General features: G+C 42.3%; 1 protein-coding gene across 1 annotated transcript in view; it reads left to right on the forward strand.

Annotated features, from left to right (window-relative positions):
• Positions 1 to 22,967, forward strand: part of LOC142487437 (intraflagellar transport protein 70A) — a 45,907-nt gene extending 22,940 nt beyond the window's left edge. The window contains exons 9-19 of the mRNA XM_075586785.1: positions 2,247 to 2,399; positions 3,181 to 3,246; positions 4,882 to 4,935; positions 10,197 to 10,262; positions 11,691 to 11,767; positions 12,685 to 12,895; positions 18,781 to 18,852; positions 19,452 to 19,555; positions 22,025 to 22,103; positions 22,302 to 22,431; positions 22,705 to 22,967. Coding sequence (XP_075442900.1) covers positions 2,247 to 2,399; positions 3,181 to 3,246; positions 4,882 to 4,935; positions 10,197 to 10,262; positions 11,691 to 11,767; positions 12,685 to 12,895; positions 18,781 to 18,852; positions 19,452 to 19,555; positions 22,025 to 22,103; positions 22,302 to 22,431; positions 22,705 to 22,841 — 1,149 coding nt within the window. The 3' untranslated portion in view covers positions 22,842 to 22,967. The remainder of the gene's footprint in view (positions 1 to 2,246; positions 2,400 to 3,180; positions 3,247 to 4,881; positions 4,936 to 10,196; positions 10,263 to 11,690; positions 11,768 to 12,684; positions 12,896 to 18,780; positions 18,853 to 19,451; positions 19,556 to 22,024; positions 22,104 to 22,301; positions 22,432 to 22,704) is intronic.
• Positions 22,968 to 26,845: the final 3,878 nt, after the last annotated feature.

Here is a 26,845-nt window from a genome sequence, read left to right on the forward strand (position 1 = left end):
CACAGAGTTAATCCTCCCTGGAATGGCTGTTACAGTTGCTGACTAATTAATCAGGATGGACTCTCTCCGTGAATAAGGAAGTGTTTAAGGCAAACACAGAGTGATGCCATGTGAGAGAGAGATTGCTGCTAGAGAGACACATGCTGAGAGACTGAGAGTCACAGAGAGTGAGAGAGACTGTTTTCCCCAGAGAAGGGGGATGATAGAAGTGCTCCCCAGCTAGAGGACTGACAGAGGAGTTTCTCTGGGCTCAAGTGGGGCTGAGTTCCCCTAGGAAGAAAGGAGGAGAGACCGTGCTGAAGCAGGGACATCTGCTCCAAAGGACTGACAGATAAGCAAAAAACACTTTATTGTTATATACAGAGAATGTGTTACATGGTTGCATATGCCAGGGCATGTTTTGGCTTGGGAACCAGCTTAACTGGCCATGCAGTTAGTGAGGGCGAAGGCTATGGTATAGTTAGCTTTCCTTAAAGGGAATAGGAGTTATTTTTATGTGTTGTTTTGATTTAAAGGGGCGGTGAGCCTGGTATATGATTTAATCCCTGTAAATAAAACCCCTGCAGTTAAACTTTATACTGTGTTTCCAGACTTAAATTGCGACAAAAGAGACTGCAACGTAGTCTGGGCATCACAATAAATATATATATATATATCAGTGTATCTCGAAAGCGCGCACAAATAAAAGCATTTAGTTAGCCACAGAACGGTATTGTCTATTCATAATATTTGTGTGTGTGTGTGTGTGTGTGTATGTGTGTGTGTGTGTGTGTATGTGTGTGTATATATATATATATATATATATATATATATATATATATATATATATATATATATATATATATATATATATATAAAATGAATAGACAATACCTATAATTATATATTAATATAATAATGATACATACATATATATATTTAAAAAATATATATAATATAGACTATCCGAAAGGGTTCTTTTATCAATGAAACAGCACCACTATGAGCTGTGCTAGTACCTTGTGGATTCGCTGTATTAGTCAATGCTGTATGACATTCATGGACTGTCTCTGGTGTAGAGTATTCTCTTACCTGTAGTGCTGTTTGACAATCACAAAGGTAATTGTTCCCAGTCAGTCAGGGATAGGGGTAACAATGAACCTATGTTAAATATCCTGTAGAACCCAAAATTACCTATGTTACTGTTTAGCATCCAAACAAAAAAATCATGTTGTAGTGCCGTTGGCAGTCGAAAAGGTAATTGGTCCCAGTCGATTAGGGCAGGGGAGCGCAATCTTTTCCTGCTGCACCCCCCTGTCTGGCCTGCTCCGGATTCGCACCCGCTACGCTTTTACTTCCAGCCGTGTCAGATGACACCCTGGGGTCACGTGACCCGCGGCGTAATTTGACACCTGTGACGTGACGTCACCTCACATGACGCCTCGTTGTCATGGAGACGCATCACAGCGTCTGAATCCCGTTACCTTGTTGCAGAGGCCTCACGCGATCCCCCGGCATTTAATTTAAATGCCTGGGGGAAGAGCGCGGGACCTCCGAAACCGCCCGCGCCCCCCAGACTAATCTCCCGCCTCCCCAGTTTGCACACCCCTGGATTAGGGTGTAATAGGGACCCTATGTTAAATATCCTGTAGGACCCAAAATTACCTATGTTCCTGTTTAGCAGCCAAACAAAAAATCATGTCCGAATAAATCACAGGTAGGGGTTAAGAGATCCCTGTACTAGATACCCTAGTTGCTGTTCTAATAATTCAGGGGTAAGGGTAAAAGAGATCCATGTAGTAGATACCCTGGTTAGAGCCAAATGAAAGATCATGCCCTAATAAATCAGGGGTAGAAGAGATCCCTGTATTAAGTATCTTCATTGTAAGTAACATGGTTAGTGACCAGCAATAAAGAGGTCCTAACAGATCAAGAGTAGAGGTAGCGGAGTTCCCTATGCTATGTACCCTTTTACGACACAATTATAGATCTAAGCTGTCCAGCAGCCAATTTAACAAAGATGCTGATGGAAACCTGTCAGGATCAGTAGGCAGGGATGCAGCCGAACAGGGAAACACCGTAACGGACGACAGGCTGTGTGTGCTGTTTCTCAAGATAGACTCGCGCTGACTGGTGATGTCAGCACCCGACGCACACGTTTCGCGTTACGAGCACGCTTCGTCAGGGGGATATAATATTACACAGATTTATCTTTTTTGCTTATTTTTACATATCGCGTTTACAAAGATTGCTTCACCCATCTGCAGGAACTCGATCCAGTAACGCTTCATAATCAAGCCCTGATGAACATGGATGCGAAACCCACAGAAGGGTTTGAGAAACTGCAGTTCTTGTTGCAGCAAAACCCCTTTCCCCCAGAGACATTTGGCAATCTTTTACTTCTGTACAGCAAATATGAGGTATTTTGCTTGTGGGAGATTGTCATGTAATCAGAGTTTTAGAAATAATTTAAAATTATAATTACAGCAGCATTGCCACTTACTTGCAATTCCCCATGTTTTTGTTTTATTTTACCTACCCAGAGCATGACATCCCTGTGCTAACGACCCGAAGAGTATTTTTCTATTAAAACACTTTGCTCCAGGCTCCTTGATAGAAAAATGTTAAGAAAATAAATGAGGTATTATATACATTTCATTTTGACAGGCCTAGGATTTCCTAATATGCAACACATTGTGAATTTGTAGGGGAGAGATCGTGTAATACGCGCACGTAGCCGGATTTACATTCCAGATGTAGATAAAGGCACATGGATGGCACTCCTGTGGTCTTGTGAAACATCAAACAAGGTTTATTGAGGTGATCAATGTTTCGGTGGACTTCTCTCCACAGAGGGACCGAAACGTCTATCACCTCTATCAACTTTGTTTGACGTTTCACAAGACCACAGCAGTGCCCTCCATTTGTCTTTATCTACAGTTGTTCCTCCTCAAGAGGGGAAGGTTGTGCACCCATGGCAGTACCTTTTTGGATTTGTCAGGGCTCCTCTATTTCCTCATGTACATGCCTTTATGACCAGGGTTTGCTGCGGAACCAGCAGTCCAAGAAAGCTCGGCAGTGGGAAAACTACGGCAACAACTTGGCAGTTAGATTTGTTTGCAGCGACTTGGGAAGCCAAATGGGGCTACATCTGCACCAACATTTTGATGACCTGTTTGTCTTTACATTTCTTTCCTCCAGTATTTTGACCTTGCAGCAGACGTGCTTGCTGAAAATGCTCACCTGACCTACAAATTTCTTACTCCAGTAAGTACTCTTAAAAAGAAAACAGGTTTGAGAACAAATTGTTTCCATTAGGCTGTCTCTGAAGTAACATGCATTCAAGAATATATTTGGCGAAGGTTATTGTGTGATGCTTCTTGTTTGCAAATTACCCGTCAAATTTCAAAAGCTGTATTGTGTATAATATACAGTAGTTTAAATAATCTCAGAAGGAGAAGTAAATACTGACAGCCTACAGAGAATCTTGTTCAAAACCCAGTGTGAGTCCCATGTGATGTTTTGTAACTCAATGCGTCTATTTTTATCTCTATCACCAAACATTAAACTTTAAACTTAATGGCCACTGCTATAGAGTCGGTAAGTCACTGTCCGTGCTATATGGCCATCATGTCTTTTAAACAGAACAACATTTTGAATTATGGTATTGAAAACCACAAAAATGAAATTAACAGGAACACAATGATCTACTCCTGCAAACCATCGTTGAGCATATATAATGAGCGCTATGGTAAAACAATGTTCTGGACTTCTGTTTGCACATATACGTGATACCCCAGCAGAAAGAGGAACAGCTGTAGCTAAGGGGGCAGTGTTATCGAGATATTTGACCAATGGGAGCGCACCAGCAGGTGCATCAATGTTGGCTACATGCAGCTTAACCCCGTTATAGCGCAATCCGTTACAACGCGAATCCGCTTATAACGCGATGCTAGCGTGGCTCCCAATTTTCGGATTTATGAATACTTTATAACACAATTATTGGTGTCTTAAATACTTTATTGTACAATGCATACAATTGTACATTATTTCTAACGCGATCCGCTTATAGTGCGATGTGATTCTTTGGACCCCAAGCTCAGCGTTATAAGGGTGTTGAGCTGTATGTACATAAGAAAAGGAAAAAAAAACTACAGCGGCACTACAATGGTCAAGAAAATGTACCACATTTATTCACACGGGATTAACGTTTTGGTTCAACCTCGGACCTTTATCAACTTGACAAAGGTCCGAAGTTGGACCAAAATGTTAATTCAGTTGTGTGTGTGTGTGTGTGTGTGTGTGTGTGTGTGTGTGTGTGTGTGTGTGTGTGTGTGTGTGTGTGTGTGTGTGTGTGTGTGTGTGTGTGTGTGTGTGTGTGTGTGTGTGTGTGTGCACACATACATATATACATATAACTACTGGAGAGCCGCTGTAGTTCTTTTATTTTTTTCTGATGTGTACAAGTTACCCTGGCTGGGTTACTTGACCTGATGTGCACCCATGGCAGAATACCTACAGTACGACCAGTGCTCCTTTCCTTGGATACATCTGTACATAGACATGCACAACTCAAATCCTTGACGTGGCCGCAAACGTAGCAGGTTTTGGCCAAAAGCCTGAACTCCATGACCTATACTTGCGAGAAGAAAAAGATATCGAAATTAATCAAATAATTTGCCATATTGGATGTGCATTGGGGCTTCTTTGTTTACCGTTGTACATCTGTACATAGACAAAGCAAACATGGCTTATATTGGATCACAAGCCAGTGCTGAATGCTTCACACTTCTAACAAGAAGCTATTAAAATGAAATGTATTATGTATGAATGTGTGCAGCACACCAAAACTGTCCCCTGAATGGTTTTATATGAATTTTTTTTCTCTGACTTGTGTTTCAGTATTTGTATGATTTCCTGGATGCCATGATAACATGCCAGACAGCCCCCGATGAGGTATGTTCTGTTTAGCATGGAAGCTCATGCTAGGTTTCTGCTAGAATATAAACCGGTGCCAGCAATGAGAAACCAAAAATATATATTTTTAAATACATGCATTGAAAAAATTGATTCCCAAAAATCTTGGGGGATTCACTACACTCCATTAAATCAGGGCACGTTCCTAAAATAGAAATGTATGTTATATTCACGTTGTTGTTCATTTTTAATTCACTAAGCTAATTTATATGCAAATATAACAGCCGTAGTTGTGCTCATTAACATAGGCTTATGGGGGCGTGTCTATGACGTTATCCAGGACAGTCGGGTAGAGGAAGAGCTCCTGAGACCCTCCTGAATAAACCTACTTTTTAAGGAGTTTCAACCCGACCAAAAACCTATAAAAAGCCCCTAAAAGGTTCCTAAACACGGCAGGATGGCTAATAAAGGGAAAAATCCCCCGACTCACGGAGGAGCCAACTTCTTCACCCCTGCAAAGCGGCCTGCAGAAGTGAGTGGAAAGAGGCAAGATGGCCACCAGACTCCAGGCCCACGAGGCACACAAGGCCCCACGGAATCAGCACACCCCGCCGAGTCCCCCCCACCCGCTGAGGGGGGAATCACGAAGGCATACTTGGAGGAACTACATGCCAAACTACAGCGCTCACTCCAAACCAACATAGGCTTATCATCGTCATGTTACAGTTGTGTGAATTTCAACAAATGTGATATCATGCAAGGCTCGGTGTTACTCCTACCCTGAAATCAAGCTTTCGCTGGAGTAGAGAGGGAGAGGAGAGGGAAATCAAACCGGGAAATCAAACCGGGAAATACCTCTTTGTTATTTCAATTATATCTAACTCAGGTGTTACACTCATTCAGATCCTGGAAAAGCCCTATTTCGGTTTTAACAATGAATTGAATAATGTAAACTTATTTCGCAACATTAACCTTAATGGAGTTGAGTTGATAGGGGATGATATGATAACGTCTCCTTTGTAACTCATTTGCTTCTGATCACGAACATCAGTTTTAGTTAACGCTATGCTCTTCACCGGAGAAATCATGTCTTAACATTGTTATTTTGCTTGGTGAATACAGGGTTACTATTACTGTGACATTAACTTAGGTCACTTCCTGTGATGTTAACCTAACAGATTTTAGTGAACCCTTTTAAAGCCTACAACCACACCTATGAGAATAGCACAGTTTTTCTTTGAAAAAAAGTATATCAAAATAAAGACACATATTTAGGAATCCAGAAAGATAGCATAACACAGCCCCCCCCCCTCCCCCCGGTATATATATTCTAACATGCTGCTCCATTATATAACAAGCCTGTTATTCGGAGATCACGCCACATAATATTTAAGATGCCGCGTGTCCCTGTACTGGCAGTTAGTTGAGTATGACTCATATATTTTTAATCTTTCGGTTCCACGGATATCCTTTTTGAAGTGAAACTTCTTTGCTGGCACTTACCAAAATTTCACTTGCACAAAATCGCTTTTATAGTGACGGAAGTTGGTAAGGAAAGTGACGTCACTGCTGGCAGACGAGGCAGTCGTTGACGTCCGTGTTGGCAGCAGCCACCGGCTCGGCGCGCATTGTCAGCAGCCACCGGCTCTTGGTGCATTGCCAGCAGCCACCGGCTCTTGGTGCATTGCCAGCAGCCACCGGCTCGGCGCGCATTGTCAGCAGCCACCGGCTCTTCGTGCATTGTCAGCAGCCACAGGCTCTTGGTGCATTGCCAGCAGCCACCGGCTCTTGGTGCATTGCCAGCAGCCACCGGCTCGGCGCGCATTGTCAGCAGCCACCGGCTCTTGGTGCATTGCCAGCAGCCACCGGCTCTTGGTGCATTGCCAGCAGCCACCGGCTCTTCGTGCATGGCCAGCAGCCACCGGCTCTTCGTGCATTGCCAGGAGCCACCGGCTCTTCGTGCATGGCCAGCAGCCACCGGCTCTTCGTGCATGGCCAGCAGCCACCGGCTCTTCGTGCATGGCCAGCAGCCACCGGCTCTTCGTGCATGGCCAGCAGCCACCGGCTCTTCGTGCATGGCCAGCAGCCACCGGCTCTTCGTGCATGGCCAGCAGCCACCGGCTCTTCGTGCATGGCCAGCAGCCACCGGCTCTTCGTGCATGGCCAGCAGCCACCGGCTCTTGTTGCATGGCCAGCAGCCACCGGCTCTTCGTGCATAGCCAGCAGCCACCGGCATGGCGCACATGCGCAGGAGCAGCAGCCACCGGCTCTTGGTGCATGGCCAGCAGCCACCGGCTCTTCGTGCATTGCCAGCAGCCACCGGCTCTTCGTACATTGCCAGCAGCCACCGGCTCTTGGTGCATTGCCAGCAGCCACCGGCTCGGCGCGCATTGTCAGCAGCCACAGGCTCTTGGTGCATTGCCAGCAGCCACCGGCTCTTGGTGCATTGCCAGCAGCCACCGGCTCGGCGCGCATTGTCAGCAGCCACCGGCTCTTGGTGCATTGCCAGCAGCCACCGGCTCTTGGTGCATTGCCAGCAGCCACCGGCTCTTCGTGCATGGCCAGCAGCCACCGGCTCTTCGTGCATGGCCAGCAGCCACCGGCTCTTCGTGCATTGCCAGGAGCCACCGGCTCTTCGTGCATGGCCAGCAGCCACCGGCTCTTCGTGCATGGCCAGCAGCCACCGGCTCTTCGTGCATGGCCAGCAGCCACCGGCTCTTCGTGCATGGCCAGCAGCCACCGGCTCTTCGTGCATGGCCAGCAGCCACCGGCTCTTGTTGCATGGCCAGCAGCCACCGGCTCTTCGTGCATAGCCAGCAGCCACCGGCATGGCGCACATGCGCAGGAGCAGCAGCCACCGGCTCTTGGTGCATGGCCAGCAGCCACCGGCTCTTCGTGCATTGCCAGCAGCCACCGGCTCTTCGTACATTGCCAGCAGCCACCGGCTCTTGGTGCATGGCCAGCAGCCACCGGCTTGGCGCGCATGCGCAGGAGCAGCAGCCCTGCCACACTTGGGAGACGGAGACGACACGCACACAGAGACGCACACAGACACACAGGATTCAGAGTTAGTATAAATATAGAAGTGCAAACTGCTAAAACGGGGTCAAACTTCTTTGCGTTTTGTCATTGAAATTGTGTTTTGATTTTTAATGAAAACATCACCATCACAAATACAATTTCTGTGACAAAACAGTAACAAAAACAAAGAAGTTTCACTTAAATTGTGCGTGCTCAGCACGCACACTTTTTTTTTAATCGATGTCATAAAAAATGTAATCTTGAATGAAAATTAGTGATTTGCTTGTGATGTGTATGAATTCTAATCGCATTCGCTTATCATTTGTTTCTGTTTTCCCTTTCCACCAAATATATATATATATATATATATATATATTCCTCCGCAATATTACAAAAATACGCCCTTTCTTCTGTTACTCGACTGCTAAAACGTTGACTCAGGCCCTCATTCTCTTCCGTCTCGATTACTGTAACCTCCTGCTGTCCGGCCTTCCTGCCTCTCACCTGTCTCCCCTACAATCTATCCTAAACGCTGCTGCCAGAATCACTCTACTCTTTCCTAAATCTGGCTCTGCGTCTCCCCTGCTGAAATCACTGTCCTGTTTTCCAATCAAATCTCGCACTCAAATCTCCTCCTGACTTTTAAAGCTTTACACTCTTCTGCTCCTCCTTACATTTCAGCCCTAATTTCTTGCTATGCACCATTCCGACTCTTGCGTTCTGCTCAAGGATATCTTCTCTCTACCTCCTTTGTATCTAAAGCCCTCTCCTGCCTTAAAGCTTTCTCACTAACTGTCCCACACCTCTGGAATGCCCTTCCCCTCAAAACCTATCTAGCACCATCTTTATTCTCCTTTAAGACCCATCTTAAGACACTTGCTTAAAGAAGCATATGAGTAGCACCGTGGCTAATACTATACACGATAGATAAAGCTTGGCCCCCTGCAGACGCACTTACCAGAATGCCCTCCTACTTTCTCTGTACGTTCTCCCTACCAATTAGATTGTAAGCTCTTTGGAGCAGGGACTCCTCTTCCACAATGTTACTTTTATGTCTGAAGCACTTATTCCTATGATCTGGATGTATTATTTGTTATTTATATGATTGTCACGTGTAGTACTAATGTGAAGCGCTATGTACATTAATGGCGCTATATAAAGACATACATACATTTTATTTTTTTGCTGTTTTAGGGGAATTAAAAAATGATGTGTAACTGTGGATCTCTGGGCTCTTAAAGTAATAACTTGTAGAGCCGTAAAATGCCCTCCGCTTTCAATTCCTATTCAACTAATTAAAAATGGCCAACACATTAGTGCAGTGCATTGATTATTCACTAGATGCTTCCAACTCAGTAGGCATTGAATGATTTCAGTGACTCAGCTGCAAAAGCCCATAAACTTTGCTAACAGGTACCTGCCAGCTGATTCAAGGTCACCAGCGTGATCCTAGCTAGGCTTTTGTTAGATCTCACTTAGCATATGCTATTTTGGTGACAATCTTGGTATAGCAAATAAAAAAACAGCACTAAATCATTATGCCAATGGTGGCTTGGAGTACGTTAGCAGGTATGTAACACCATGAAGCGCATTTTAACGAGCAGATGTTTTAATCATTTGGCAACGCCTCTAAAATGAATGTTCCATTGATACAAACATCCATTTTCAAAGAATTACCAATATATTGGCAATTCAAAGTGTATTGTTTGCATGTGCTACTACACACTCATCAGTGGCATGTAGCAGTTTGACTTTCAAAATTCATCGTCCCTGAGACTGCAGTCTTTGCTAGAAATACATTCTTAAAAAACAAAATGGAAAAAATCAATTTATTAGTTAAAACCTATCAACGTTTTGGTTCAATCTATAACCTTTATCAAGATGACAAAGGTCCTAAACATTGATAATTTGTAACTAATAAATTTCATTTTTTTTGTATTGAGACCACTGGAGTACCTTCATCCATTGGGTTACATGGATTTTGCTGATTCCCCTTACATGAGGATATCACGGGTTGTACACCCGTAGCCAAGTAACGTTCAGTATCGTAAGTGCTCCTGCTATAGCACATTAAAAGACAAAATGTAATTTCTGCAGTATTCACCCCAGATACTACATAACATCAGGTGTGAACTACCCGGTAGTTGTTATTTAGAAAGTCTGAGCTATTAAATACACGAATCCCATCACAGATACACTAGTTCCTGCATTCCCTGTCTTCTTTAATTTGACAAGTTGTCCCATCTTGATGCACACTCACCCTGCTTTATTCCCTGCAGGCTTTCCTAAAGCTTGATGAACTAGCCGGGATGCTGACCGAGCAATTGAGAAAATTAACAAAGCAGGTACTGGTAACAAAGTGCAAAGATCTACGCCCCCGATCCATTTTTAGCTGTGTGCTGGAGATGCCAGAGTGCATTGCAGTCACGTGTTTGATGGATATGTTTGCACTTAAGGGATTAAAGATATACAGCATATAAAATAACTGAATTCTCTGGCAAGACATTGGACTCCTTCTGGTAGGTGTGTATGAGCTTTAAAGGAGCAATCCACCCTAACTAACCTAAGGTAAGGTCATGTTTTCTGCCCCAGGGATCCCTTGGTTCCTGAGATACTTGCTGGTGAAGTTACCGGTATTGCTTCCTGGCTTTTTAAAGGGAATTTAAATGGCCAACCAATCCAATCTTGTTATAAAAAAAGAATGGAGGTTAGTTAGGGTGGAAAACAATGGCTTAAAAAGAAATATGTTTAGGAGGAACTGCTCTTTTAAACTAGCACGGCCATCGTCCTCATTTTTTGATAAATGGTTGCCTATATACATTGTAGGGTAGTATATGTGATTTGAGTATACGACCGTATAACAGAAAAGTCTTAACTCAGCTGGATCTAAGTATAGGGGTACAGCCATCATTCGTGTGTCTTTTTCCTCATGTCTCCTTTTGATAGTGATCCGTGCAATGCAGGAGTGGTTCACTTTATCACCAAGTTCTATTAAAAAGTACAGAGATCTGACCATCTCCATAAACCATAAAATAAACTTGTACTGTATTCGTTAGAACAGCTAGTAGAGGAGAGCATTAGTTGGCACCACCCTAAGCTCCCCCTGCTTCAAACCTACAGTATGTTTTAAAAAAATGTTGTTTTGTTTTTTTTAAACACCTGCTTGTATTGCTCCTTTAAGCCTACTCTGCGCTATATTTTATATAGCATGGTATCACTGACCCTCTGCAAGAATCTTGGGGAATTACTGGTATTTTGCTGACTGTGATCATTGTTTTGGAGACGTGAGAATTACTTTAAAGCTGCAGTTCAGGCTCCCGTTTTTTTTTTTTTTTAGTTTTTTTTTTAACTTCAATAGTTTCATGTGGGCAATCTCTACTTACCTAAAAAAAAAACTGCATAGCTGCCGGTCAATTCGTTCTCCGTCTATTGATCGGCAAAGTTTGGCGACATCTTTAATTATGGGGAATGTAAATCGTTGCTATAGGAACAAGCATGCTTGTTAAAATAGAATACAAGAAAATTGGTCTTTCAAAGTTGTTGTTTTTTTTTAAAACAAAATGCTAAAAGTATTTGTTCTTACTACAGAACTGATTTATTAAAAAATACACACATGCAGGATATTGCATGAACTGCAGCTTTAAATGGATTCCAAAGATTATTCAACATCCTAGCTGTTTTGGGGCCTACAGTAGCAGAGTTATCACAATCTGAAAAAGATATCTGTTTTCAGATGTCATTCTTCCCTTTGTAACAATACTGTCTCTTAATAGGTACAAGAAGCAAGACATAACAGAGATGATGACGCCGTTAAGAAGGCTGTAAATGAATATGACGAAGCCCTTGAAAAGTAATAGCATTATTTTTTTATTGTTTTCATACTTAGGAACGTCTATTTATCAAAGTCTCTATAGTACAGAACTGCACTAGATTTACTAAGGAAAATCCTATAAAAGTCTTTAAGATTTTAATTTCTGATAAATCTAATGTGGTACCTTTTGCATCAGTTATGTCACCATTTTGCAGCTAGGAGACTGATTAAAAAATAAAAAAGAACCCAGGATTCGTATGGACCTGTGAGTCTCAAGGGTTCCTCGTATGGACCACAGACCGCCCTCCCCCTAGGGGTGTTTTTTTTTGTATGTATTTTGTAGGGTGGATTGAGTGAGAGTGGGGTAATTGACGGAAGGTAGGGGTGAGAGCAAGAGAAGAGAGGGGGGCAGGAGTGGTGAGTGAGGAAAAGAGGGAGTAAGAGTGAGACGCAAGGGATAAATACATGCGAGGCGGGAGGGGGGAGTTAGTGAGATGGATGGGAGAGAAATACATGGATAGAGGGTGGGAAATAGAGGTGGCTCGTGAGGTATGAAATGTTGTGACTGACCCCTGTCGAACCTAATATGTGTCAGCCAGATAGGGGTTCCCTGAGATTTTTCGAAATACTTCAAGGGTTCCTCCAAGCAAAAAAGGTTGGAAATCACTGGTATGGACTGATGAAAGCAAAAACAGGTCTCATTGCAGAGATCACCATAAAGTAGTGGTCCATGCTAATTGCCGTTTTTTTTTTTTTTTTTTACTTTAAGTAAAAAAGATCCCATGCCTTTTCCATCGCCATCGCTTTTTAGAAGGCGCAATGCCTGCTCACGGGACAATATACTAACATTGTGTGAGCTGAACTCATTTAGACTTCTGGAAGGAATTGCTGCTTTAATCCTTTTTTTTTTTTTTTTCCCTGCATCCTACACACATCGTGTTACATCAAATATTTAGGTACATTCCTGTTTTGATGGCCCAGGCTAAAATCTACTGGAACATGGAGAACTACCAGATGGTGGAAAAAATCTTCCGCAAGTCAGTGGAGTTTTGCAATGAACATGATGTCTGGAAACTGAATGTGGCTCATGTCCTGTTCATGCAGGAAAACAAGTACAAAGAGGCCATTGGCTTTTATGAACCCATTGTTAAAAAACACTACGATAATGTAAGTGCATTTATTATTCAATAGCACTGTTGAAGCAGAAGTACAGTTAGTTAATAGATTTCATAAATAGCACCCCGATTTGTGTATTTAATGTACAGGTTTTCTATATAGCTCTATTATATTGTTACTATTCATTATGTAAGTTTCTATAGTAGAGACATGAGAATGAATATTATTATTATTATTATATTTTATTTGCATGGCACCAATGTATTTTGCAGCGCAGTACAATGTGGGAGGTTGCACAATTCAAAAGTAGGGAGGCAGCGGGCACTCGTGAAGTTCAATAAAAGGTTTCTTTATTGAATATACATATTCCTCCTATGCGTTTCGCTCCCAGCTGGGACCGCCACAAGGGAGGTAGCACATTGTGTGTGTGTGTGTGTGTGTGTGTGTGTGTGTGTGATACATACATAGATACATACCGAGGAAATTGGAAGGGGGTCCCAGCCTCAAGAAGCTTACAATCGAGAAGAATGGAAGTGTAGTCAAACTATAGATGACTCAAATAAGTATAAAACAGCATACACACTTTAGGTATAGGGTCCCAAAGAACTAAAGGAAGGAATGTGTCAAATACTGTAAGTATACATTATATATATATCTGCCATATAAAAAGGGTGGGGAATGTTCTACTTGCATAAAGGAGTTGGTTCTGTACGTCAGTGCTAGAAGTTTATTCAACCAACAACGGAAATAGTAACATTTCAATTGTAAATTAAGCACATAAGTAATTAATGTCATTGATAGAATTTCAACATGCCTGGTATGTTTTAGTATATTTTAAATATTGGCTGTATTGGTCTGAGGGAAGTGTAGATTTGTTGCAGGCGGTGAGACTTTTTAATGCTCAAACAGCAAAGTTCTTCATAGAGGTAGTGTGTTCAGAGCTTTCAAACAATCATAATGATAAACTGTAGTCCTGTGTTGTTTGAAATACTATTGCATCTAAGTAGGACCATTTAAAGACATCACAATCCTATAACAAATCGATTACCTTTGAATAAACCTTATTGTCTGTTTACTGTAACTTTTGTACCCCAGAAATGTCTTTTATAAATTGTAGATTTTTTGAGGATGGAAAAAGTTCCTCTTTCTCTATAGATAGTCATTAGTTGCGCTGCCTTTTAAATCAACAAGCTCGATACTATATCTAAGCAGATGTTGAAAAAAGAACCTTTATGAAAATCTTTTGTGGAGAAATTGCACTGTTAAAGTCATAGTTTAGTTCTTGGACCAGAGATGTATCCATATATTTTATTAATCTCTTGAACGTCCCGTCAAATTGGTAGTTCACTTTCTACGTACAGTAGATGAGATGTGATATAGAATATGGAGAAATGTACAGAAGCAAAGAAACAACACTTTGGCTGTTATTCTAAACTATGATACAGTAGTAATGATCAGGACACAGTCGCACGGAAATTCCTGGTGACTTCAATGCGAGTCTCTGTGCAATCGTGTCCCCAGTCTGCATTTGTCGCAGTTAAATGAATAACCACTGTTATGTCGCTACACATTGTGTTATATAATTATAGCACATACAAACTCCTCAGCCTTCTACTAAAAGGAAAGGGTAAGGAAGGATTGTGTCATAACACAGATAATTGTGTTTCTTCAGTTTTTAAGGTTTTCTGTAAATATCTCAATTTGTTGTTTAAAAAATGAAACCTTTTCCCTCAGCGTAACATCTTTGTGTTTACTTGCCGGTTTGTCATTTTGCTTCAGCCTGCAGGGTCAGAAAGGGGTCCAAAGGAGCACGTTGGCTTTATTTGATTCTGCTTTCTAATTGTAATTTAGAAGCTACCAAGACCTATACAATAACATTAGAAGCTACAAAGACCTATACAATAACATTAGAAGCTACCAAGACCTATACAATAACATTAGAAGCTACAAAGACCTATACAATAACATAATCATAGCAACTTGGTCAAATGCAATTTTTATTATTGTTTACTGAATATTAAGCATCGCCTCTATGCATAATTTTTCTTCTGTGCATCATAGCTGGGACAGTATAACAATGGAGAATGTCTTTGCAAGAGAAAAGTTTCGGTAAACAGAGAGCTTGTCAATATTTGTTTTCATTTCCGATTGCTTTGGTATTGCATGAAGTTGGTCTTGTGTTTGTATTGCAGGATCTACTTTCTCACAAGGCTTGATGTAATCTTTGAAAGTTGATACCGGCCTATACTTTATTGCACATTACTTCATGCGTTCCATTGACCGCATTCTCATCGTATGAGGGGATTGCATCTTACACCTTTACTAAGGGCCTTATTCTATATACACCGATGGGGCCGATTGGCATAGACTTCAATGGGGATTGTTGGCCAAAAATCGCCACTTCGGTCTTCATAGAATTACCCCTTAACGGTGCAATGCATGATGCAGATAAACTGTTTTTCTTTATACAGCCACCCAAGTATTTTTTTTATATCTCTCTCTGCAGTGGTTCTCTCCTTATTTGTCTACACTTTGGCATATCAGAGATATTGATAGTACAGTAATAACATTACTATTACATAGTTACATAGTAGGTGAGGTTAAAAAAAGACATACATTATGTCCATCGAGTTCAACCTATGCTAAATTAAGATGACATATACTTATGTTATATTTCTATTTACAGTATATTGATCCAGAATAAGACAAACAAAAACACCCAATGAAACATCATTTAATTATGTCTCATAAGGGGAAAAAATGAATTATTTCCTGACTCAATAAGGGCAATCAGATTCCTTCTAAAAAGATGTCCAAACTTTTTTTTGGAACCTATCTACCATCACAGTCTCAATGGGTAATGAATTCCACATAATTGCCCTTAATGTAAAGAGCCCTTTCCTTTGTTGCTGGTAAAATCTCCTTTCCTTCAACCTTAAGGGATGAACCTGTGTTGTTTGTACTGCCCTTGCGCTGAATAGTTATTTGGAAAGCTTCTTGTACTGTCCCTGAATATATTTGTATATAGTTATCATATCCCCTCTTATACGCCTCTTTTCTATTGTAAACAAATCTAATTTAGCATGCCTCTCCTAATAAATTTGATTTTCCATCCCCTTTTTTAATTTGGTGGCTCTTTTCTGCCCTTTTCTAGTTCCATAATATCTTTTTTTTTTATGGACTGCTGCCCAATATTGTATTCCATATTTAAGGTATGGTCATACGAATGCTTTATACAGTGGCATAATTGTGCTTACTTCCCTTCCATCCCTACCCCATTTAATGCAAGATAAGATCTTATTTACCTTTGCAGCTACTGCCTGACATTGGGAACCATTGCTAAACCTCATGTCTACAAGCACTCCTAAATCCTTCTCCATCAAAGATTCACCTAATTTTGCCCCATTTAATTTGTAAGTTGGCTGGATATTCTTGTTTCCCAAATGCATAACCTTACATTGTTCTGTATTAAACCTCATCCATTATTTACCTGCCCACGTTTCCAGTCTACCCATGTCCTTCTGGAGAGAAATTACATCTTGCTCTGATTTTACTACCATACACAATTTAGTTTCATCAGCAAAGGTTTACTCTGTCACCTGTGTGTGTTAAAAAAAAAAAAAAATTAAAAGAGGGGGGGGGGGGGGGCAGGGGGGTTGCCAACTTGCCAATGCACACATCGATATATACAAATTATTGAAATATTACAAAAGTCGAAAACATACTTTTCTCAAATGATATCTACAGTATATAAAAAATGTGACAACAAAAATATTGACAAAGTAAAATCTAGTATTAAGTAGTATCGACACCTTTTACGCTATCACAAATGAAAACCTACTGCAAAATTGGTGTCACACACTACACGGATCGATACGTATCAAACAACTTTTTCTGTTTTAATTAAATGTACTCCCCGTATTTTAGGGATAAGATAATTTTGTTTATATCTATATATAGATATTTCAACCTATTACATTTCAACACCTACCCACACCATTGGTATACACTCCCCTTCCACGCACACCTTTTTATAAAGCGCTGTATACACTTTATAAATGGGCACTTTATAAATGTATATTTACACACATACACACATGCACACACACACTCTATCTTTGTAAAGCGCTGTATACACAGTGGGCACTTTATAAATGTATATACACACACACACACACACACACACTCTCTCTCTCTCTCTCTCTCTCTCTTACATCACAGACATTCAGGGGCCAGTTAATACCTAAAGTCATAAATCGCATACTGCACAGGGGGGAGGGATAGGCTTCACCCACAGATAACATTCCAGGCTGCACTGTTTGAAAGTAAAAAATATTCTTGCCTTATCCATTGTAACATCGCCCGAAGAAGAGATCAGTGTATCTCGAAAGCTCACACAAATAAAAGCATTTTGTTAGCCCGGTAGAACGGGTATTTCGGATACAGAACGGTATTGAGCATTTGTTTTTGAATACATATACATACAGTATATATATTGCAAAATTAATATTATTATGTTGGTTACTTTTTATGCAGTACAGGTTCTTGTCTCTTGCTTAGTTTTGACATTTTTGTATGTGATTTTATTTCCTTAACATAATGAAAAGTACAGTACAGGCGTACCCCCGTTTAAGGACATTCACGTTAAGTACACTCACGAGTAAGGACATATCGCCCAATAGACAAACAGCAGCTCGTGCATGCCCCTGTCAGCACGTCCTGAACAGCAATACCGGCTCCCTACCTGTACCAAAGCTGTGTGCAAGCGGGGAGACTATACAGTTTGTTACAAATGCGTTATTTACATCAGTTATGCACGACGTATATAATGATTGCCGTACAGAACATGCATCGATAAGTGGAAAAAAGTAGTGCTTCATTTTAAGTACATTTTCGCTTTACATACATGCTCCGGTCCCATTGCGTACGTTAATGCGGGGTATGCCTGTATGTAGCTATTTCCCCCCAAAAATCTAAAAAATAGAACAGATTTGGACAAAATAAAATGTGTCACCAAGTAGGAGGCAGTTTTGATTGATACTTAGCAGGGTATGTATCACAATAACGTCATTTGCACGAAAATACATAGAATTTTTTTTTTAGCCAAATATTTGTATATATTTGCCCAGGAGAATAAAGTATGAAACTTGTCATTTGATTTACAGTAGCACATGGGGTTAACACTAGCTCTGACTTGCCAGATTTAAATGACACAGGGGGAGAAGAAAATCAAGCCATACACATAGGCAAACATGTTGCTTTCGAATATAATATTGTGTATGCCCTTGTAACTCCTACCCTGCCTGCACCATAACCACCTCCCAAAATGCTCACTTGTGCGAACGCTGCAAATGTACTGCAAACTACCTTCATACACTGATGCAAATGCATGCACCGTGGAACTGAGGCCCTTCGCTTCAACTTCATAAGCATTTACGACCCCTGATACAGTACATATCCCACGCGGACTGACTGTGCTATCACCAAGGCCATTCAGCGTGTTTGATGTTGCATACTTTCCTACAGGTTTGTTTTCCACAAAATATCCTTTAAAGTGAAAGAACGAGAACTTTTATTACGTTTGATTATATTGAAGCCCAACAATAGTAGCATATATATATTTTTCTCCAGATTTCACTTATACAGCATATATTGATAATGAATGTTGTAGGTCTGCTTCATTACACCAGTGTGGAGCACACCTGTAAGCATTTTGCTATTAAGGGTGGGACACCAAGTAAGCGTAATGTTTTGTCAGCATCCTCATGCATCCAATAACGTATCTATTGTTCAGAGCTAGAAAAGGGAACCTTCAAATAAATTCATGATCACAGTAACGTACTGTATTTCTTTGTTTATTTGAATTGCGTTAAAAGCATTTTTTGTTTCATTAGCAGCTGTAATTGAAAACCATTTTGATCTCCCTTGTATTTTAGATTTTGAATGTCAGCGCCATTGTCCTCGCTAATCTGTGCGTTTCCTACATCATGACCAGTCAAAACGAGGAGGTACATTACTTTAACATTATACGTACTGAAGCACACAAGTATTGCTTATACCTTGTTCGAATAAGTGACCCATCAAAGCCCAGTTTCTTGCTCCAACAGTGGCATACTGGAAGCTGCAGTAGAGAGCACAGAATATGGGCAACTAGGAAGCAAGACACGCCTTTCAGTCACTCTGTTTCCTTTATTAGGAGGTGTTTTTAGACACCAAGGGAGGTGATTGGAGATTTGTCTCTTTCTGATAGGTAACCCTCTTTCCTATCAGAAACTGTTCTATGTATCACTGTTCTGTTTCTCAAAATCAGGGGTCCCCTTATTTGCAGCAGTGATATTTCTATTTATCCCTAGTTATGACTGGAAGGGTCTGTAGCTAATTTGGGGAAGGAAATGTTACGTGCTGCACATGATATCCGTTATTGGTCATGAAAATTAATTCAGATGATTTGGTGCTGCAAAGAGAAATGGAGCCCCAAAAACAATTCATTGCTCTAGTGGGGTGTAGTAGGATGTAATGTCTGTGTTTTTAAGTTTATATTTTCAAGTGCAGCATCTGTATTAAATACACATGAAGTAAACTTGTTTTATTTTGTGGTTCTATTTAGGCAGAAGAGCTCATGAGGAAGATTGAGAAAGAGGAAGAGCAGCTTGCTTATGATGATCCTGATAAAAAAATCTACCACCTTTGTATAGTTAATTTAGTCATTGGGTAAATCTTGCCATCTATTACAGTATTTTGATGAAATGTGGCAGTATATCTAGATCAGTAATTTAATGCTGTAGAAGTATACATTGGATTATCTGGCGTTGGTAATCCTTTGTACTGGGTCAGCATTTTCAGTATATATTTTGTACATTAACTTTTTATAGTCTTTACAAGACATCTCCTTACACTGTTATAATTTAATCTCTAGTGTTTAATCTCTGCGTTTAACAAAACCATTTTCAGCACTCTTGCCTACCTTTGCTGTAATATTATCTTATTTAAAGAGCATGCACTAAATCAGGGGTGAGCAAACTTTTTATGCCGATCCCCCCTTTTTATCCATGAAATTTCTCGGGGTCCCCCCTGCCTGATGTAATCAAAATCACATGACGTCAGCGCACGTGAGCTGGTTCAGCCAATGAGGGCGAACCAGCTTTGTGACGCGTCGGCCACACCCACCACGCAAGTTCACAAATTGTTTGGGCTGCAGGCGTGCGCGCAGGCAGTATACTAGTATTGGATCACTGTTTTTATTATTGTTGGCTGGCATCTGATATGTTTTTTTTTTTTGGTGCACAAAGGCAATCCATTTGAGGGGGCATTTATCCGCCTCTTTGCTACCTCCCTTCCCTCTCCCCCCACCACTTTTTTTTTCCTCTTCCCCTCCCTTTTTTTTTTCTCCCATTTGCTTTCCCCAGGGTCATCCACTCCTACCTACAAGTATTATGTATTATTTATATCCGTTTTAAATGTTGCACAGTGATCAGGTATCCCCATAACCAAACTCAAGGGGGGGGTACTGATGGATCTTCCCTGCTGATCAATACTCCCAAGTGACACGCCCTGACCCAAAGAATAACTCTCAGCCCCCCAAAACTCATCCTCCTCCCGAGCCCCTAAATTCTGCCATCTCTGCCTGACCTTCATCCCTCTGTTTAGCTGGGGGGAAATATTTGTCTAATAGCGTCACCATTTATGCTGTATTATTAATCTCTCTCCCAGCCACATCAGGACCTCTCTCCCCTCTTCCACAGTCTCACACTCCTCTCCCCCAGTCTCCTCTCCCAGTATTTCTCACTCCCCCTCCAGTGTCTCTCTATCTCTCCCCTCAGTTTCTCTCCCTCCCCCCACTCTCCCTTTCCCTACCCCCAGTGTGTCTCTCTCTCTTTCTCCCTCCCCCTAGTGTCTCTCTCACTCCCCCCAGTTACTCTCTCTCACTCCTTCCCCCAGTGTCTCTCACACTCTCCCTCCCCCAGGGTCTCTCTCCCTCCAGCCATTGCGTGTCTCTTCCTCCCACCAGTGTCTCTCTCTTCCTCCCCCAGTGTCTCTCTCTCCCTCCAGCCAGCGTCTCTCTCTCCCTCCAGCCAGCGTCTCTCTCTCCCTCCAGCCAGCGTCTCTCTCTCCCTCCAGCCAGCGTCTCTCCCTCCAGCCAGCGCCTCTCTCTCCCTCCAGCCAGTGTCTCTCCCTCCAGCCATCGTCTCTCCCTCCAGCCAGCGTGTCTCTTCCTTCCACCAGTGTCTGTTCCTCCCACCAGTGTCTCACTCTCCCTCCCCCAGTGTCTACTCTCTCTCTCCCCCTCCAGCCAGTGTAATTATCTCCCTTCCCTCCAGTATCTTTCTCTCCCCCTCCCCCCAATATGTCTCTCACCCCCATGTCTCTCTTTCACCCTCCCCGTCTCCATGACACACTTTCACCCTCCCCCCTCTCCATGACACACTGTCACACACTTACTCTCCCTCCCCTCTCCATGTCACACACTCACCCTCCCTCCATGTCACACACTCGCCCTCCCCTCTCTCCATGTCACACACTCACCCTCCCTCCTCTTCATGTCACTTTCACACACTCCCCCTCACTCCCCCTCTCCATGTCACTGTCACACACTCACCCTCCCTCCCCCCTCTCCATGTCACACTGTCACACACTCCCCCTCCCTCCCCCCTCTCCAAGTCACACACACTCACAATCTCTCACCTATCACGCTACATTCAGCAAGGCAAACGAGGTGCTACATGAGCTGTGTAGCACAGTGCCACCTAATGGAGGAAAGAGAAATTGCAGCCACTGACTGCTTTTCTCTCTGCTCCTGGCAAAATCGCCCCCCCCCCCCCCTAAACAATCTTGCGCTCTCCAGTTTGCGCACTGCTGCACTAAATGGTTATTTTTTCACATAATTGCCCACTTTCACATCAATGCAATCCAGAAACAATTAGGTTTGTCACTTTCCCTGATATCCTGCGAGGCAGGTCAGGGTAGGAGCTGCAATGGGGAGTGTAAGATAGTCCCACATATTGTTGTGCATATATTATTGAAAGACCTTCTTATTAGTCACAAATTCTAAGGGACTACAAGGAAGATATCCATTGCCAACTTTTATTCATTAGCCCAACAGCAAACTTAAATTCTGCTTACCTGATATTTTTAGAATGCTTCCTGATTTAGTTATGTTTTCACGTTTCTATGTTTCAACAGGACCCTCTATTGTGCCAAGGGAAATTACGAGTTTGGCATTTCTCGAGTTATCAAAAGCTTGGAGCCATATAATAAGAAGGCGAGTTCTTGAATTTACAATGGGCCATGGGTCTAATTCAGTCTAACCAGTTATGTAAAATCTTAAATTACTTGACAGCCATTGCTCTTGTATTAAATTGGTAATCGTCTTGAGGTGCTTTCTTAGTTTATGCCAAATAAATTGTGCTTGAGTAGATGAAGTATACCCTTCAATGACATTGCTGTGTTCTACATCTAGCTGGGAACCGACACATGGTACTATGTAAAGAGATGCTTCCTTTCTTTGCTGGAGAACATGTCGAAGCACATGATCATGCTGCGAGACAACGTTATCCATGAATGTATACAGTTTTTGGAACATTGTGAAAGTAAGTTACAATGATAATAATAGGAACTTGGGGAAATTATGTTTTCTAATTTAAAAAAAAATGTTATTTGATTTAATGCAGCAATCCAAGATGTTTTGTGTTCACATAATCTGAAGTTTCTTGCAGGTGAACAACACTATGTTTAGAACCAGATCCCATCTGGTTCTCAAGTTGTTGTACAGTTTTGAACAATATATCCACCAGGTTAGCCTCACTAACCAGCCACCGACAACCCACACTCTTTGAATTTGTTTTAAATTCTCTCGTTTCCAGTTTATGGCAAAAACATACCAGCTGTAATCGAGCAACCATTGGAAGAAGAGAAGATGCACATTGGGAAGAATACAGTTACTTATGAATCCAGGCAGGTGAAAGCATTAATCTACGAGATTACCTCTTGGAATGTATAATATCTTGCACGTAGCATATTCTCCATGGTGTTTACTGAAAATTGCATCTGTATTTGTGTGCTTTTTGTTATATGTTAAATATCAATGTTTTTTTGTAGTTTCACAATAAAATTATTTTATTTAAAACTGACTCTCCTTTTTTTTCTTTCGTGGCAGTTAAATTGCTCTTATTCTGTCTGGTAGACACTGTATGTGTAAGACTAGAATCTTTTTGGCTACTGCCTGCAAACCTATACACACTTTTTAATGTGGAACTGCAACGCTGTTTATACATATGAACATGGGATTAAGTAAAATATATTTCATTTTCATACCGTCATTCAGGTTTAAAAGCACAGTTTCTAAAGGTAGTTGACACTGTAATTCTTCAGTTTCCTTTCTGGCTGTGGGATCATATATTGCTTATAATATCCATGCAAGAGAACTGAAAGCTAAATTGTGAAGGTAAATGCTGACTATGTAAAGTGTGTGACAAACGGCTTACTCCGGGGCTCCGCCGTCTGTCCGGGACTGTTAGAACACGGTCTTTTAGGGTAGGTTAAATGATGAGACGTCACGTACTGTTCCTTTAAACAGGCTATGCCTGGTTTATTCAGTCCCAGGCACTGAGACTGCCACAGTTTAAACAGAAAACAAAGCCAAACAAAAAGCTGCTCGTCTGAGCGATAACTTAAACTTAGATGTCCCTGACTCAGAGTTGGAAGTGGCTTGTCCACTTCCACCAACAAAATAAGTACCTTTGCAGTCTTTAGACAAACTAACAGAATGAATGAAGCGATTTGGGAAAGAGGCTTTCTCACCCCTCTGCAGTTCAGCAGCCTTCCAGGCTCTTGGGCGGGGCCCAGAGGAAACAGGAAACAGGTCTTATATACCTGAACTCTAATCAGCATGACAGGTGACAGAAAACAGGCAGCAGACAAACTGTGGAATGGAGTGCCTGTACCACGAGGCTGCCCTGTTCAGCTTAGACAGGACAGAAACTGTTCAGTATCCTGGGAGCCCTGTATATGGAGTTTATTACCAACCCCTGGTTTCTGTCACATATCCTCCCCCCCAGCTCAGACCTCGAGGGGTGAGCGACCATGGATATTAGGGAGTGCATCCTTGACAACCCGTCGGCATTGCCATGTTTGTGCCCCGACCTGTGTTCCACAGAAAATTTAAAGGGCTGTAGGCTTAGGAACCACCTGGTCACCCTAGCGTTCTTCTCCCTATTTTGACACATCCAGGTAAGGGGTGCATGATCTGTGACCAATCGGAACTTTCTCCCCAACAGATAATACTTGAGTGTCTCTACAGCCCACTTTATTGCGAGACACTCTTTCTCGACTATGGAGTAATTTTTCTCCTGGGGATTTAGTTTCCTACTTAAATAAAGGATGGGGTGCTCCTCCCCTTGAGACTCCTGGGAGAGTACCGCCCCCAGCCCTACCTCAGATGCGTCGGTTTGGACTACGAACTCTTTGGAGAAGTCAGGTGTGACCAACACTGGTTGGGCACAGAGAGCTTCTTTCAGGCTTCTAAAGGCCTGTTCGGCTTCGGGGGACCACTTTACCATTAGCGGTCCTCTTGCTTTTGTGAGGTCGGTTAGTGGGGTTGCCTTAGTTGCAAAATTGGGAATAAACCTCCTATAGTAGCCAATTAACCCCAAAAAGGTCCTTACTTGTTTTTTTGTGACTGGCCTTGGCCAATTTTGTATCGCCTCCACTTTGAGTGTTTGTGGTTTGAGTAACCCTCTACCAATAGAATACCCCAGATACTTGGCCTCCTCCAGACCAATAGTGCATTTAGCGGGGTTAGCAGTTAGTCCAGCAGACCGAACTGCGTCGAGCACAGCTTGGACCTTTGGAAGGTGGGACTGCCAATCTTCACTATGGATTACCACATCATCCAGGTAGGCGGCAGCGTACCGAACATGTGGTTTTAAAATTTTATCCATCATTCTTTGGAATGTGGCGGGAGCTCCATGTAAGCCAAAAGGCAGCACCTTATATTGAAAGAGGCCGTCTGGGGTTGAGAAGGCTGTTTTTTCTTTTGCCCTTTCTGTGAGGGGAACCTGCCAGTACCCTTTTGTTAGGTCTAGGGTTGTGAGATATCGGGCTTTGCCCAGTCTCTCTACAAGTTCATCCACCCTGGGCATAGGATAAGTATCAAATTTTGACACCGCGTTTAGTTTCCGGTAGTCATTACAAAACCTTGTTGTACCGTCTGGCTTTGGGACTAAAACTATAGGGCTGTTCCACCCACTTTGGGATTCCTCAATTACGCCTAGTTTTAGCATTTTTTTAACCTCTAAACTTATAGCCTCTCTCTTGGCCTCTGGGATTCGGTACGGTTTAAGGTTAACTCGGACCCCCGGTTCAGAGACTATGTCATGTTTAATTACGTTAGTTTTACCTGGCTGTGTAGAGAAGATTTCTTTGTTCCTTCTCACTAAACCCTGGACCTCTCGTTTCTGATGCACGGACAGTGTTTCAGCTATGCTAACCTCTGGGTCAGTTTCTTGATTCTCTGACGGACCTGGGGGTACTAGGGTTAACAAGACCTCTCTATCTTTCCAGGGCTTGAGTAGGTTTATATGGTAAATTTGCTCAGGTTTCCTCCTACCTGGCTGCCTTACCCTATAATTTACTTCTCCCACTCTTTCCAAGACCTCATATGGCCCATGCCATTTAGCAAGGAATTTACTCTCCACGGTGGGAACCAGAACTAGTACCCTATCACCTGGAAAAAAAATTCTGACCCTAGCACCCTTATTATACGTATTCCTTTGTGCTTCTTGAGCTTTCTCCATGTGTTCCCTCACTATGGGTAGGACTGCAGCAATGCGGTCCTGCATTTGGGCAACATGCTCTATTACACTTCTGTAAGGGGTAACCTCGTGTTCCCAAGTTTCTTTGGCTATATCCAGTAAGCCCCTTGGATGTCGGCCATACAATAGTTCAAACGGGGAGAAGCCTGTGGATGACTGGGGAACTTCCCTAATGGCAAATAACAGGTATGGTAACAAACAGTCCCAGTTTTTCCCATCCTTATCGACCGCCCGGCGTAACATGCTCTTTAAGGTTTTATTGAACCTTTCCACTAAACCATCTGTTTGTGGATGATAGACTGAGGTTCTGAGATGCTTGATTTTTAGGAGTTTACATAGCTCTTTTGTTACTTGGGACATAAATGGTGTTCCCTGGTCAGATAAGATCTCTTTAGGAATTCCGACCCGGGAAAACAGAAGTACTAACTCTTTTGCTATGTTTTTAGCAGAGGTGCTACGTAGGGGAACTGCCTCCGGATATCGGGTAGCATAATCTAATATTACCAATATATGCTGATGTCCCCTAGCAGACTTTATTAGGGGTCCTACTAGATCCATAGCAATCCGGTCAAATGGTACCTCTATTATGGGAAGGGGTACCAATGGGCTGCGGTATGCTTTGAACGGGGCGGTGATCTGACATTCTGGGCATGAGGAACAATAATTCGTAATTTCTGCCAGAACCCCAGGCCAATAAAAGCTTCGGAGAACCTTTTCTTTTGTCTTTTCCACCCCTAGGTGTCCCCCCAATGGATGACTATGTGCGAGGTGTAATACTACGTTACGGAATGTCCGTGGTACCAACAATTGTTTAGTTGTAACTGATTTTCTTTTATCAACCCGATATACTAGGTCGTTCTCTACCTCGAAGTAGGGGTAAGCAAGTGACCTATCTGGTTGGCCATGAGTACTATTCTGGTCCCGTATATTTCCCCTTGCTACCGCTAATGTGGGGTCCTCCCACTGGGCCTTCTTAAAACTCCCAGGACTGACCTCTAGGTCAGCGAGGGTCTTATCCTGTACTGGGGTGGTAAGTGCCTGATCAACATCTTGATTTGGGGTATTCCCTACCAAAGTAGTGATGGGGAAGGGAATTTCACAGCACTCCTCCTTTTCCCCTTTCTTATTTGGGCCCTCGTCAACCTCCATTTCTGAAAAAGGGAAAGGATTTGTTTCTTCTAACACTTCGTTA

Source organism: Ascaphus truei, chromosome 2 (assembly GCF_040206685.1).
Source record: "Ascaphus truei isolate aAscTru1 chromosome 2, aAscTru1.hap1, whole genome shotgun sequence".
NCBI lineage: Eukaryota > Metazoa > Chordata > Amphibia > Anura > Ascaphidae > Ascaphus > Ascaphus truei.